The sequence below is a fragment of the Festucalex cinctus genome, chromosome 4 (genome assembly GCF_051991245.1).
Source record: "Festucalex cinctus isolate MCC-2025b chromosome 4, RoL_Fcin_1.0, whole genome shotgun sequence".
NCBI classification, from domain to species: Eukaryota; Metazoa; Chordata; class Actinopteri; order Syngnathiformes; family Syngnathidae; genus Festucalex; species Festucalex cinctus.
Window position 1 is genome coordinate 32468152 of NC_135414.1, and position 15041 is coordinate 32483192.

At 52.1% G+C, this 15041-nt stretch overlaps 2 protein-coding genes across 3 annotated transcripts; both read left to right on the forward strand.

Moving 5' to 3' along the window:
• Positions 1-100: 100 nt before the first annotated feature.
• On the forward strand, positions 101-9519 carry katnb1 (katanin p80 (WD repeat containing) subunit B 1). Of its 2 annotated transcripts, none has more exons than XM_077520471.1 (20): positions 101-246; positions 1917-1998; positions 2090-2220; positions 2303-2420; positions 3235-3335; positions 3411-3452; positions 3538-3621; positions 4472-4587; positions 4661-4729; positions 5488-5638; positions 5760-5911; positions 5991-6142; positions 6229-6279; positions 6346-6389; positions 6464-6563; positions 6709-6852; positions 7878-7954; positions 8038-8112; positions 8816-8932; positions 8997-9519. In XM_077520471.1, the coding sequence occupies exons 2-20, from the start codon at positions 1956-1958 to the stop codon at positions 9147-9149; spliced, it is 1920 nt and encodes a 639-aa protein (XP_077376597.1). In that variant the 5' UTR covers positions 101-246; positions 1917-1955; the 3' UTR covers positions 9150-9519. The 2 variants fall into 2 exon arrangements, with proteins under 2 accessions (XP_077376597.1, XP_077376596.1); XM_077520470.1 differs by having other exon boundaries at positions 102-246; positions 6464-6643.
• Positions 9520-10059: 540 nt separating this feature from the next.
• cog8 (component of oligomeric golgi complex 8) lies at positions 10060-14685 on the forward strand. Its single transcript, XM_077520472.1, has 6 exons — positions 10060-10700; positions 11552-11759; positions 11885-12259; positions 12930-13376; positions 13474-13642; positions 14175-14685. Exons 1-6 carry the CDS (start codon positions 10234-10236, stop codon positions 14384-14386), a joined length of 1878 nt encoding a protein of 625 aa, XP_077376598.1. The 5' UTR covers positions 10060-10233; the 3' UTR covers positions 14387-14685.
• Positions 14686-15041: the final 356 nt, after the last annotated feature.

A 15041-nucleotide genomic window follows, 5' to 3' on the forward strand; every position in this document is an offset into this window, starting at 1 on the left:
CGATGGGAGGAGTAAGATGGCCGTCCTGTGACTTCAACAGCTTGCACGGGAGTGTATGAGCTATCGGCTATCCGTGTTATATATTTAGATCAGTGCCTTGACATCCATTGGCGGCCTGGTGTGATGTCATCGGCAACGGCCAGTTGCTAAGCTGCGCAGTGCGCACGCGCCTTCAACCATTTGTCAACAATCTTCGTTCTTGTCCCTGACGGCCACAAGTTGCAAGTTAGAGCTGAGCTGAGCAAGGTAACAAGCACAAGTCGACCTTCTGCTGACTGGCATGAGATTTTCACGCTTTTTATTGATTTATTTATTTATTTGGTCGCCTCGAGCTCGTTTGCTGTTGTTGGTAACCAGTGCCTGCTGGCGGTTGCTGAACGAGCTAGCCGCCGCTTGGAGGCTTTTGCCGCTCGCCTTCTTTTTCTGGAAGCTTCGTCCGCTCAGCGTCGCGCCTTTTTTTTTTTTACTCTCAACTTCGGTTGGGACGTGACACGTCGGTGCTCATCCATTGTCCAACTTTTCATCATGTGTTCAGAGCTCGTTCGAAATGGAATGGAATGGAAGGCCGAGCGAAAGTCGTCGGTCGGTCTGTCCGTCGCGTGCGGACCTGCTCGGCAAACTTTCAAAACAAAAAGTCGCGTCTCTCGGTTTTCTCTCGAGGAGCGCCCGAAAAATAATATCAAAGGCTGAGTAATCAGTCAGCCTTCTCCAATCTTGCTTGTCGAGGGCCGGATCAGAGGTTAGAGATGTTTCCGTCCTCCAACACACCTGATTCATATGAACAGGTCATCAGCAAGCTCTCCAGAAGCCCGATAATCGGGTGTGTTGGAGGACAGAAACAAAACCTCTCAAATCTGCAGTACTCGTACACTAGTCGTGTTATGGATGGGGTCAAAAGCTGATTCCCTTCATCATGGTCGCACATGGCCAACTAGTGGCCTGAAGTCCGGAATGGTGATTTTGTCTCGTAGCCTTATGTGGAGTCCTCCGGTTCGGTTCGCTTCACAAAGGCCAAACCTGCCTGGAAAGTCCCAAAATACAGACTAGCATTCATTCCCAAATATGATGACTTAAATCAGTTGAAAAACCTACCAGCACAAAACCTTTCCAAAATATGAACCCAAAAATATTCCAAAAACATGTTTTGTTTTTTTAAAATCCACTTTTAAAGGGCTAATATCTCTCCAAATATGATGGTAATATGAAGTGCAAATATAGCAATAATTTCCAGCTTTTGACCTCCCAAACCTCCTGCAAACAAAAGATGAGGTCATCCAAACAAAAGAGCAAATTGGATTCATTGATCCATTCAAGTGCACCAAAGTCCAAATATTCAATATTAGCTATGAATAAAGCAAGTGCACATCTGGATTTCACCTGAAATTTATCCTGGCGGCCTGCTCGGACCAGCGTCAGTCAAGTTTCAAAATGTCATTTATTTTTTCGTTTAGTTGTTTGTATTATTTTTACTTTTGGCAATTTTGGTACGTACTGCCAAAAGTGGAAATGTTATTCCAAGACACGCCAGGACCGCCTCCTCATTTGAATAACATTTCCACTTGGTAGTACGGACCAAATATATATATTTTTTGTTCTTTCTATTTCCATTTATATTTATTTTTTTTAAATATAATTTTTGAATTATATTTTTTTATGTCTGTTTTTATTTTCACTTTTATTCACTATTTATTCATTGATTTTGAATGTTGTCAGTTTTGGTCCTCCACAGTCGTGCCGCCGTGTTGGCATTGTTTGTTTGCCGCTATCAACAACTCACATATTTTATTTTTTTTTGCGTGCAAGCTCTTCAACAGCCGCTGTGTTGATAACAATGCTACTTTAGTTAGCCCACCTATGGCATTTGTCATGATGCGTTAGCATGAAGCTAAGTTGTGGCGACCTTTCTTTTTCGACAGAGGTCGTCGGGAAGGAGCGGCGGGCGGGCGAGTGCGGTCATGGCGGCGTCCGCCGGCACCAGCAGGATCTCCTGGCGTCTGCGTGAGTCTGCCTTCCCGTTCGTCCCCGCACGTGCGAAATGTCATCTCGTCATCCGGTCACCGTGATGACGCGCGTGCGTTGCCCTTTGCAGAGGAGTTTGAGGCTCACGCCGGTCGCGTTTGCTGCGCCTCGTTGGGCAAAAGCACGGGCCGCCTCCTGGCCAGCGGAGGCGACGACTGCAAAGTCAACATCTGGTCCGTCAGCAAGGCCAACTGCATCATGGTACGTCCCGTTGCGGCACGGCCGTCTGGCGCCACCCGCTGGTCGTCGTCGTCTTGTTTACGTGCGTGTGTGTGCTTGCCAGAGTCTGCGCGGCCACAAGGCGGCGGTGGAGTGCGTTCACTTCAGCGCGTCCGAGGAGCAGCTGGCCACCGGCTCGCAGTCAGGATCCATCCTGGTGTGGGACCTGGAGGCTGCTAAGAGTCAGAACAACTTCCTGCATCGTCACCTTTCACTTCTTTGCCTTCCCTGCCGCCTTCACACTTTTACTTTTGTTTTGTTTTGGTGCACGCGGCCGTCCCTCGCTGTATCGCGCTTTGCTTTGTTTTTGTTTTTTTTGTGGTGGCACTGGCTGACTTGTTGGTGTGTACTGGAGCCAGCCAGCCAGCCAAGAAGAAGGAGTGAGCACGTCCCACGTTCTTCATCCTTTCACGCTTGGCAAAAGACGAGAGCCAATGAAGCAAACGTTAGCATCGCTATTCAGCATGTGGCCAACAACATTTTTGGGCTTTTGGAAGCCTGTGAAAACGGTGCAAAAATAAGCAAGCTCAATGTTGTATTGTTAGTGGATTATTTGTGATGAGAATGTTGGATGATGATACATATTTTCAATTTGCGTCCGACCGGTCAAATTCCGATGAAAGCAAACGATTCCCTATGAAACTTGTCGCGACCTGCATGTGGCCGTTGGCACATTGTTGTCGAGCCCTCGCGAGCGTTTGCAGCTAAGCACGTTTGTTCCTCAAGCTGCAAGCCGCACGCATTTGAGAACGCGGATACAACCGAGTCCAAAGTGAGAGGGGACAAAATAATGGCTGCATATTTTGCGCGGCCGTTATGCCGGAAGTTTTGAAAATTGGGCAAGTGATATGAAAACGGGCATTTGCTGCCTTTTGCTGTGCGCACGCCATCAACGAGGGACGGCCGCACTTTTGCTCTTCATCTGTCTGCATTTCCTTCCACTGGCTTTTGGAATGACTCAGATGGCACTTTGAAGCTTTCTGTGTGTGTGCGCAGTGTTGCGGACTCTGGCGGGACACAAATCCAGCATCACCAGTTTTGGTTTTCATCCTTATGGGGACTTTTTGGCGTCCGGCTCCACTGACTCCAACATCAAGGTGAGCGCGCGTGTGTTTCGAGTGTGTGCGTACGTCGGCTAACGTCATGTGACCTTGTGCCGTGTGACGTGACAGATGTGGGACGTGCGGCGGAAAGGTCCCATTTACAGGTACAAGGTGAGCTGCCGGCCGCCCGCCCGCACCTTTGTTTGTTTGATGTGATTGGCGGTTTGGCGCTCACGTGACCCATGACCTCTTCCAGGGTCACACGGCGGCCGTGCGGAGCGTGGCCTTCAGCCCGGACGGCAAGTGGCTGGCGTCGGCCTCTGACGACTGCACCGTCAAGGTGAGGGGGCGGGGCACCAAAAAATATTCAGCACACCCAAAAATGAGTTGATGGCCGCTCGCTTCATGCTGACATGAATAGAAAATGCCCCCCCAAAAAAATGTATGTTTCCTCCTGTACTAAACATCATGAAGCACATCATTTCTGCATGTATTTAAGGCAAGTTGTAAAATGTCTGAAGTCTTCGTTTGTTTAAAAGGACACTTAGCTGAACATTTTTTAGCAGTGAAAAGTGAATATTTAGTCCAGAAGGAATTTGATGAATTCATTATTTTTCTTTGAAAGAGCAATTTTTCTACTTGCTGTCGACCGGCTCACCTGTTTTCTGCAAACTGAGCCATGATTGGTCGTTACCTTCTTCCTCAGCACAGGTGATGTCATCATCGGTCGACAGCAAGTAGAAAAAAGACTTTTGAAAGGTATTCATTGTACAAAAGTCAACTATTCAGTCAGTATAGATGAGTGGGTCTACAGTGCTCACTGCCCCCCTGTGGCCAAGGCAGCCACTGCACATTGGATAAAACGAGCTGTTTGATACTTGACACGCTATTGTTTCCTTCAAGTCCAATGTTAGCCCGTCCAAAAAAGAAAAGAGAAAAAAACAAAAACCGTTTCTTTCTGTCTTTGCGCATGGGTGGTCTTTTCACATTTGAGAGAGAGGAGAGTGTTTGAGTTGAGGGCGTGGCCTCAGAAGCCCTTCAAGGCACCGCTGCCGCCATGTCCTGTATGGTGACTGACGGACGCGTTGGCGTCATTCACGTGGACGCGACTTGATGAGGACTTTTATTTTTTTGGTGCATTTGCCGTCGATGACGCTCGTAACGTGCCGTGTTGACGTGTTTGTTGGCAGCTGTGGGACCTGAAGCAGGCCAAGACCATCACCGAGTTCACGGCACACACGGCCGCCGTCGCCGCCATTCAGTTTCACCCCAACGAGTACCTGCTGGCCTCGGCCGGCGCCGACAGGTGCGCCCGTCCCGTCTCGCCGTCACCTGCCCGCGCGCCCCCATTTCATCAGTCGCAATGTGCGTGCGTGCAGGTGGGTGAGGCTGTGGGATCTGGAGAAGTTCTGCCAGGTGGGGGCGCTGCAGGACACGGCTGCCGTCAGGTGAGTCCATGTAACAAATTTCATTCCAATTTCAGCGCAGGGAGATGGCGACATACTGTCGCGTACGTTGCATTACGTCAAGTTATGTCACATATTTGTCAATGAAGAAAGCTATTTAGTTTTAAACTCCAGTAAATTGTTTACCATTCACGATCAGGGTTTTACAAAGGGGAAACCATAGTCGAGTGACGTCACTTGTCGTCTGTCGCTGAAGTTGGGATCCCAAAATTGTGGGGGGGCTTTTAGATCCTTCAAACATTGAGAATAAATGTCAAACGTAAAGCTACTTTGCAGATTGTCCTTATTGCGGGTATTTTTTGCAAGCGAACCCCAGCGCAAAACCGTTGATGTGGTCAAGCATCATTTTTTTTTTGCACATGATTGAAAGGAATGGTGTGATTTGAAAAGTGGACATTTTTCCATCAAAGCTTGATAATGAGGCGTCCTTCCTTCACAAAGTGTCGATTGGCCCCAGATTGAGTGCGTTGACAAATCCACAATGTTGACTTGACGTTGGTTCCAAACTTCAACGAGTCCATTTTCCACTTTTGGATATTGATCTTGTTGTCTCGCTGTTTAATGCGAATCCTTTCCATGCTAACAGTTGGCATGCTAGCACGCAGCAAAGGAAGCCATTCGCCAAAGTGTTAGCGATGGGGGACAATTTGGAAAGAGCTGGCAACCCGGGCGCAGAAAGCGCTGCCGGCACCTGAATCCTCATCGATTGGTCATCAAATGAAGGTGCGTTTGGTCTGCAGGTGTGTGATGTTCAGCGCCGACGGCAGCTGCCTGTTCAGCGGCCACACGGACGTCCTGGGCGTGTGCGCGTGGGAACCCGAGCGCTGGCTGGACGCGGTGACGGTGGGATGGGGGCCCGTCGCCGACCTGACGCACTGCAACCAGCAGCTGGTGCGCATGTGACGCCTCGGCGGCCGTTGGGACGGCCGTCGTACGTCATCGCCCTCCCAGCTGGCCGTTAGAAATTGCTCGGGTGTCGTCTTTGTTTTGTCAACCAAAATATTTTCGTCAGATGGGCGTGTCTCACCAGCTGAGCGGCGTGTCCACTTATGTGGTGGACCTGAAGCACGTCAAGAGGCACGCCGACGACGAGGCCGCTTTGGCGCCGCCCGCCGACGCCAAAGCGTGCGGACTGCGCCGCAGCTACCAGCGGCCGTCTCAAGGGTCAGACGCGGCCACGTCTCAGGCACGGCGTTACTTTCTGCCGGCCGACGTAACGTCTCCTCCGCCGTCACGTCGGCAGCCTCAAGCGGAGCGCGGAAGCGGAGAGGCGGAGTCCCGAGGGCGAGAGGCGGAGCCCCAGCGAGGACGAAGCCGAGGAGAAAGCGTCGTCTTCGGCCGAGATCCACGACGCGCAAGACTACCGCGAGATCTTCCGGCCACGCAACGCCATATGTGCGCATGTGCCAACGCCGCGCCAGGTGGCGATGTGGCTCGCTCGTCACTCGCGCTGACTTTTTTTATTTTTGTTTTGCGTTCAGCTCGGACGCCTCCCAGGATGCCGGAGCCGTTTGCCGCCCCGTCCGAGGACGGTGAGTGGCGTCGCGTCACGTCGCCTCATTTGATGACAGCATCTGACGGCCGTCTTCTCTCCTCAGAACTGCCCGTCAACAACTCTTTGCTTTTTCCCGACCAGCAGCCGGTCAGCAAACGCCACGTGGTCGCCGTCAAAAGTGTGCACCACCTCTCTAAAGTGTGTGCGTGTATGTGCCGCAGGGTTCCCCGTTAGCCGCCCCCATCCAGAGGGTGGAGCCGACGGTGGTGGCCTGCGTGAAACGTCCCGCCCCGCCCGCCGCGGGCCAGCCGCCTCCCGCCGGTGAGCCGCCGCCGCCAACTCGGATCTTCCCGGCGGGCCGGCACGAACCCACCGGCCTCAACGTGGCCGACTTCCTGTCGGTGAGGCAATCTCGTCTTGATGCTCTTCTGCCGGCGTTGCCTGCCACGCCCGTTTCTCCCCGCAGGGCCGCGGCGGCGGTGGCAACCTGAGCGAGAACGAGGTTTTGAATCACATCCGCAACGGCCACAAGACCATGTGCGTCGTCCTGGCCAACCGACACAAGAACCTGCAGACCATCAGGGACGTGTGGGCCCGACACGGCATCAAGGTGGCTCACACGCACGCCCCCAAAAAGAGCAACAAATGTGTGCAATTATTTTTTCGCTTACTCCTAATAGGTCAAACCCAATTGGACAAATATGTTTAGCTCATACAAACGTGCTTGTGTCCTTTGAACGCCATCGTCAGAAATTGTATTTCGTAAGGCTCGCAAATGAGGCCACCGAGTGGACGCAACGCGGGTGGGCGTGGTCATCAGCACTTTGAGCCAATGCTTGATCATGCCAAGCCTTGACTGACTGGCTGGCGTGGATGCGCCCCTTCTTGGCATGATCAAGCATTGCTGAAGCACACGCCAGAAAGGTGCCCACTTCCATCAATCAGCAATTCCACTCCATGGCCACGCCCACCTCTGGTGAGGAACCACAACCGTTTGCATGGAGCAGAGCTGAAACAAAAAGTCCACCAAAAACTTCCGTACTGGGACAAAAACAATTGGAGGTGCAATCGAGTCGAGTCGATTTCTTTCCAAAGGCCGTCATCCAAAAAAAAAAAAAAAAAATGGCCTCCAAGATGGCTTTTGACCTACCGATGGGTCATGCACACGCAGCCGGCTGGCACAAAACTTGCGCCTTCACTCAAATCAAGCCTGGCCCACATTTCATTCTGACCTAATAATAATAATAATAATAATAATACTTATGGCCATATCACCTTTTGCACCAACTGAAAAAAAACCCCAATAAATCAAATATTTGGCCTGAAATGCAAGCGGCATTGAACACAATCGTTTTGGTTTTTCTTTTTGAAGAAAATGCAGAATATTTGGCACCAAGGGAACATGCACCATGTTGCATTTCAATAAATCTATGAATGTTAACATTGTTGTTTCTCGCCAACCTCATGTTGTCCTTGGGGCCAACAAGTACATGCTGGCACCGCCGTTGTGTCTTTTGTGGGGCAATGCTCCTTGATGCATGTTTGCAGCTTGTCTTTGACCTGTCGGCCTCCTGCTTGAGGCCACCAGATCTGTTTTTGCCAACTAACGTAACGTGCGCTGGCCGGTGTCCGCAGAGCGCCCTGGACGCCGCCGTGGCCATGGACGACCTTTCCATCGTGGTGGACGTGCTCAACATCATCAACGTGCAGCCGTCAGTTCCACGCACGCGAGCGAGCGCCGCCGTGTGTCCGATGCGGAGTGGACGACACCCAGTTTGTGCGTTTGTGCCTTCAGGTCGCTATGGAAACTGGACGTGTGCGCAAGCAGCCTTCCTCAGATCGACAAACTTCTGCAGAGCAAATACGAGAGGTCAGTTGACGCCTTGCAATTCATTGTACATGAAAAATAATCAAATTCATTCTGGACAAAATATTCACTTTTGACTGCTGACAAGGGTTCAATGAGTCAAGTGTCTCTTTAAAAAGCAAAAGGAAGAAGATTTTTGTGTTTTCAGGATGCCAGGCCAATGCTGTCACTCTTTTCATCACACAAAAACTCAAATATGAAGATTTGCTGCTGTTAAAGTTCAAGTACTACCGACTTGAAATTTGTTCTCCGCATTTGACGCATCCCCTCGGGGCCGCGCTCGGGAATCATTTGGTCCACAATGCTAACCACGTAGCTTTAATTAAAAAAAAGAAATAAATCACACCTGTTTGTGTGAGGTCACTACATTCAGAAACAATGTACATTAGAAATGTTGACATTCATGTTAAATATATTATGTCAATTTCATTTGAGAAATGATTGAAAAAGGGACTCCAGTGAGGCTGTTTTAATGAATTCATTTCTTTCTTCAGCAAATTCACGTCAAATCAAACTTTGTTTTGAAATGTCTCCTGAAAATTTGGAACTTGAAGTGTCAAAAGCAGCTGAGATTTATTTATTATTATTTTTTTTGGATGTGAGGCGGTGTTGTCAGTGGAACCATTCAAGTCACTTGTCAACTCGATTGACTGACCGCTTTGCTTGAAAAAAGTGCGTTTGTTTATGTTTGATGCGTGCTGGCCAGTTACATGCAGTGCGGCTGCACGTCCCTGAAGATCATCATGAAATACTTCTGGCCGCTCATCTGGGAAACGCTGAGGGCGGGGCCCTCGGTGGGCGTGGACGTCACGCGAGAGGAACGGTGAGTTGGTGGCGTGAAACGCAGCGCGACCCCCGCCTGACCTCCGACCCCTCCCCTTTTCCAGGCAGCAAAAGTGCAACGTGTGCTGCAAGCAGCTGCAGAACATCAACAACGTGGTGAAGAGCAAAGCGGCGCAGGTGGGCCGGCACGGCTGCGCCTTCGGGGAACTGCGGATGCTCTTGGCGCAGCTCGACCAGCACCTGTGAGCAACACCTGATGAGCGCCGCCACGTCCAAATACGCTCGCTCGCAAATGGACACTTGGGATGTGGCTCCCCTGAAAATCCCCTTGTAAGCCGCTGGCAGCGATGGACGATTGCACATTTTGATTTGGAAGTTGGCGGCGCATCCAAATGTCGGTCGGTCGCAATTGGCCCATCGGCAATGTCGGACGATGAACTGCGTCCGTTGGCAGCCATCCGACGACAAGACGCCCTTTTGATGGAGTGGCACATCTTGTCAATGTTTTGCATTCACTCCATCAAAATGTTCCCATTCTCCAGGGAACCATTGTCAATGTTGCACTTTGATTGTCATCAACACACTTTTATGCATTTTGGAAATAAAAAAACAAACATTTGAAGATGACTTCACCATGGCGATTATGCTTTTTCTGGTTCTGAGTGGAAGAGGTTTGGATGAGTGGCTCAGTTCAGCACCTTTTTTGACTACAAGATTGTTCTTGCAAGCTTTCATGTGCTATGATGAAATAGACCAGGCTTCTCAAAATAACTTCATGGTTTTGTCTAGCCAGTCCTTTAAACCGAGTCTTGGTGCTTGACTAAACACTCAAGTTAATATGCTTTAAAAGCTCTGATGAGGAAGTTAGCCATGCGTCTGTTATTACAAGTGCATGTCTGATGTTTCTAAACAATTGAAAAAGGAAGGCAAACCCACCTAAGCGTAAGTGGTGTCGATGCTGAGAACAAAAGTTACACAAAAAAAAACTCAAAAGATGGCATCGCACATTCACAAGACAGATGTCAAAAATAGTTGCAATGTGAGAAATTGGTGAAGATTTCGATGAATAAACATGAATTTATTCATCCAAACGCGGATACTTGAAGCCAAAGTGGACGAGACGGCAGGGGACTCCCGCTTCAAGATGGCGGCTAAGTTTGCATGTCTTGAACCAGCCAAGCTCTTCTAGTGGTTCATACCGCGTAAGCGTACCCCGCCCAGGTGGCTTTCCGTTTTTGTACGCTTTTTTTCATAAATCTGCATACATTTCACGGAAAACAAAATAATTTGGAAACAATTTTACAGCGTCTTAACAGTTCCTTTAGAGACCGCCGGGCGGAAATGAGGAGCAGATTTGGGCCGGCGCCTACAAACAAGAACAAGAAGAAGAAGAAGACGCGGAAGCGGAAAGGAAAGGAAATAGTGCTTGCGGCTTTCGGGCGTTTTCGTCACTGTCTTTTTGTTTTGTTCCTCGCGGCCATGGCTACGGTGGACGTCGAGGACGAGAGCAATTTGGCGTCCGTCTTCCAGGACTGCTTCCCGGACAGTTGGCGGGACCGGGCGGACCTGGCGGCCTACTTGGCGGAGCTGAGCTCGTTGGGCGTGGAGCAGCTGGGCCGCGAGCAGGAGCGGCTGGCGGACGAGCGAGCGAGCATCCTGGAGCAGACCCGACACTTGGCTTTCGCCAACTACCACACCTTCATCCGCACCGCCGACTGTACCGAGCGCATCTACCGAGACTTCGGCCGCGTCGAGGCCGCCGTGTCGCGGCTGCTCGACAAGCTGCCCGCCCTGCGACAGAGATGCCGGTCGGTCCGCGCACAACACACACATTTGACCCATAATGTTCCATTTGCGAGGTTCCCTTTTTATTTCTTCATTCTCGAGATGGTCGGTCAAGCGACGCCGTTTGTTGACGTGTCCAGTCGAAGAACAGAAAGTCGCCCCGTCCGAGCTGATTGGAGGGCGTCAGCAAGCGAAACGAAGTATTGAGCCAATGAGAGAAGGGCTTCACCGGGTAGCGAACCAATCGCAAAAATCAACGCTCGAACGTTGAAGGTGTTTGGGAACACATTGTAATATTCAATAGACACACAAAAAAGGGTTTACTTTTTCCCTTCACACGTAAAAAAAGGCCCTTGGGCCGGAAGCCAAATTCGTGTTGCGTTTTATGCCGGTTGAAGTGACACTTAAATTGTCATGTTGCTAATTTGAGTCACTCGGGAGTGTGTTGCGTTTAAGGGGCATTGCAACATGTTTTCGGGGTTCCCATCCTCCAACACGCCTGAATCAAATGATCAGGATAGTTCTGGGGTTTCCGTGGAGCTTGCTGGATAGGTCGAATCATGCCAAGACTTTTGAGGCGGCCATCTTGCTCCTCCCAAGAAATGTTTCTCACCATACCATCCGATACATTTACAGTCTCAAAATTGGGGAACATTTGAGACAGTACTTGGTAGAAACAACATCATATATTAAACATAAACAAAAGGACATTTGACAACTTGCCTGAAATACATCACGTCGAAATGATATGCTTCATGTTTAGTAACTTGTCTATTATTGTAATGAAAGTGCAATTGAACAAACGGTCGGCGCTCGGCACGCGGCGGCGTCGCCGCCATCCGCTGACCGCGCCCGCTCTGTCGCTTGCGTTCAGGAGCTTTGCGGAGGAGGCGGAGCGGATGTCGTCGAGCCGCCGCATGAACACGCTGACGCTGAAGCGGCACACGGAGATCTTGGAGATCCTGGAGATCCCGCAGCTGATGGACACGTGCGTGCGCAACGCCTACTACGACCAAGCGCTGGAGCTGGCCGCCTACGTCCGCCGGCTGGACAAGAAACACGCCGCGCTTCCCGTCATTCGGGTGAGGAAGCGCACCTTTGCGTCGAGACACCGTTTGGTTTCCGTTGGAAAAGGTCTCTCCTCTAAATTGCCTTTTCCTCCTTGTCCGCATGACCTCCTGCGCGCCATCGCCGTACGTGTGTCCAGGGCGTGGTGCGCGAAGTGGGCGGGAGCGCTCGGCTGATGCTGCTGCAGCTGTTGCAGCAGCTGCGCAGCGACGGTCAGCTGTCGTCGTGCCTGCGCGCCGTGGGCTACCTGCGGCGCATGGACGCCTTCGGGGAGGCGGAGCTGCGCGTCAAGTTCCTGCAGGCGCGCGGCGCCTGGCTGCGGGCGGCGCTGGACGCCGTGCCGGCCGACGCCGAGCCCTACGCGCACGCCAGCAAGAGCGCCGAGGCGTGCCGCGTGCACCTCTTCGACATCGTCACGCAGTACCGCGCCATCTTCTCGGAGCAGCGCCGCGCGGGCGCCGCCGCCGACCACCCGCACCGGCCCGACGTCCTGCACGGATGGGTGCTCGCCAAGGTCAGACAAAAACGTGGCCTTAGTTTTTCAATGCTTCCTTTTAGTTAGCTTCAATATTAGTCTTTTTTTTTTTTCTTTAACTATGTATTACTTGTGCACAATATTTAAAAAAGAGCATGTGAGTGAGGTCATCTTTTGGTGCTTTTCTATTGGCTGCTGCTCGATGACATCACTTCTGTGTGACACACTTTCAAACGGCCTTATTCCGTTTCGTATCAAAAAAATGGACTTCAAATCATCTCCAAAGATTCATGTATTCAATTAATTACCAAAGATGAAAATCCAAGCATGTGGATGAGTGGTTAGCACGCCCGCCTCCCAGTGCTGAGGACACAAGTTCAAGTCCGGTCTCCTCCCACATTCCAAAGACATGCGTGGCAGGTTGATTGAATTGTCCCGAGGTGTCCTTGCGAGTGTGGGCGGTCGTTGGTCTCTGTGTGCCCTGCGATTGGCTGGCAGCCAGTTCAAGTTATTCCCCGCCTACTGCCCGAAGCCGACTGGGATAGGCTCCAGCACCCCCACAACCCTAGTGAGGAAAAAGCAGTGAAGAAAATGGATGGAAAACCAAGCTATCATTAGAATTAGTTTTGCAAAATCATTTTACTTTGGATTTGCTGTTTTTTCAACGTGACGAAGACGCCAAGGAACCTGTGACGCTGCGTTTGCTCAGGTGTGCGAGTTGCTGTCGTTGCTGGAGCGCGACCTGCGCGTGGGCGCCTGCGGCCGCCTGGACTCGCTGTCGTCGCAGTGCATGTACCTGGGCCTGTCCTTCAGCCGGGTGGGCGTGGATTTCCGCGGCCAAATGGCGGCCGCCTTGGCGCGGGCGGCGGCCGACGCGTTCGGGAAGGCGGCGCACCAGGCGGCGGCGCTCTTCCAACGGGACATGAGCGCGTACGTGCCGGTGGCGGCGCCGTCCGTGCCGGGGCCCGCCACCGCCGCCGCCCAGACGGCGGAGCCGCCGGCGGGAACGCTGTCGCCGCCCGCCGTCCTGCTGGACTTCCCGCCGCTGGGCCGCTTCCTCAACCGCATCCTGTCGGCCTTCAACGAGCTGCGCCTGTGCTGCCCCCTGGCGCTGGCCGCCTGCGTCACCGCCGACTTGCACCGCGCCCTCGCCCACGTAAGACACGCGCGCTCGCTCCCAGCTTGGCGGGAAAGGGCACCAGGATGACTCCTCGTGACCTTTCACCCCAGCGTCCGCCATTTGTCGCCGCCAGGTGAGCGCCCAGCTGTCGGCCTTCCACCGCGCCGAGGACTCGGCGTTGAGCGACGGCGAGCGGCGAGTGTTCGTGCGCATGTGTCGCGTCTACGCGCGAGATCTGCTGCCCTTCCTGGACCGATGCCTGCGCGTCCTCTTCCCTCACCAGCAGATGGCGCTCGTCCTGGGTCAGTTGTGTTCCTCGTTCGCCCTTTCAACAAGTTTTTGAGATCGCTCAGATGTCATTTCAATGTTTCCGTCAGCTTCATTTGTTGATAAATAAATGTTAAAAAAAAAAAAAAAAAAAAAAGTCCCATGTCACAAAAGTCTGCACACCCTTTGCATTTCTTCTCTCACGAGTTTTGGAAAAGTTTCCACTTCTTTGGAACACGGAACACTTTTCAGTCAGTCCAATTGTTGCTCCTTTTCTTCTCGTGAAAGAAGAAATTTGAGGGGTGTGCTGACTTTTGTGAGATGGTGTCCATTTGCGCATGTCGCCGACACTCGTGCCGATTGACAACGTCGTCATGGCAACGTGTCGTCCACACGCGCAACGATGACGATGGCGAGCCGAGCGGTCGACCATGTGACCAACTCGACACGTCAACGTGCGTGCGTGTGCAAAAGCCGACACGTCACATACGTGCCGACGTCCATAACGCATGTCGCGACCCGCAACCCTTGACGCGGCGGCGTGACGGACGTCCCGAATGCGTGCAGGCGTTCCGGTGTCTCACATGCTGGGCGAGCGTTTGGCGAGCGTGGACGTGGCCGAGCTGCTGGAGCCGCTCGGGTTCTTGCCTCCCGACGACGACGACGACGACGACGAAGCGCCGTCCCACGTCGCAGAGCGGCCCTCCGGAGACGCCGAGGCGGCGCCGCTACGGCACCGAGACGACCCAGAGACGACGGAGAAGCGAGCGGAAGCCTGAACGGCCTCCCGAGACGCGTCCCATCCGTCATCGGCGCCGAATGCCGATTGGCCGGGCGGGTGGGTGTGGCCAACAGACGGGGAGGCGGCCACCAGCTGCTGTCGGATTTGCGGCACAAAAAATGTTGTGGACTTTTATTGCGGCCACGTTTCACTTGGAAGAAAAATGTCCGGACAAAAAAAAGCTTTCTGCCATGGCGGGAAGACAATCGCATTGTCCTGACCAGCTTGGCAAAAACATATGAACAAAAAGTGATTCTTTTCTTTCAAATGGAAAATAAAAGATTTTTGTCCAAAGAATTGATATTGGATCATTTGCATGTCATGACACATCGCTTGTGAATCAAACACTGCCAGCCCGTTTTGCACGGCCGTATAAACGTTCGGTCGCCTGCCAGACGAGTCCGACGGGCCCTCGGAGCAAGCGCAACCTGTCAAACGGTTCCGTCCGTCCGTCCGTCCTGACAAAACTCGGCAGGCAGCAAGAATATAAGTGGAAGGCCAACCTCACATTCTTTGCATCCCTTGAAATGGAATCACATTTATGGCGGGGGCTGCTGGAGCCTATCTCAGCTGGCCAATCATAGGACTTGTACAACGTTCCTAGGAAATCACAATGTTGGTCCTTGGGGGCCACCAGAGTCAAATAAGCTTTG

Bases quoted from the DNA above. Each gene is read 5' to 3' on its own strand.
- katnb1 (XM_077520470.1), top strand. From the start codon at position 1,956: ATGGCGGCGTCCGCCGGCACCAGCAGGATCTCCTGGCGTCTGC. The intron at 1,999-2,089 runs GTGAGTCTGCCT...TGCCCTTTGCAG, and splicing joins CAGGATCTCCTGGCGTCTGC to AGGAGTTTGAGGCTCACGCC. The intron at 6,143-6,228 runs GTGCGCATGTGC...TTTTGCGTTCAG, and splicing joins CCGGCCACGCAACGCCATAT to CTCGGACGCCTCCCAGGATG.
- cog8 (XM_077520472.1), top strand. From the start codon at position 10,234: ATGAGGAGCAGATTTGGGCCGGCGCCTACAAACAAGAACAAGAAGAAG. The intron at 10,701-11,551 runs GTCGGTCCGCGC...GCTTGCGTTCAG, and splicing joins GCCCTGCGACAGAGATGCCG to GAGCTTTGCGGAGGAGGCGG. The intron at 12,260-12,929 runs GTCAGACAAAAA...GCGTTTGCTCAG, and splicing joins ACGGATGGGTGCTCGCCAAG to GTGTGCGAGTTGCTGTCGTT.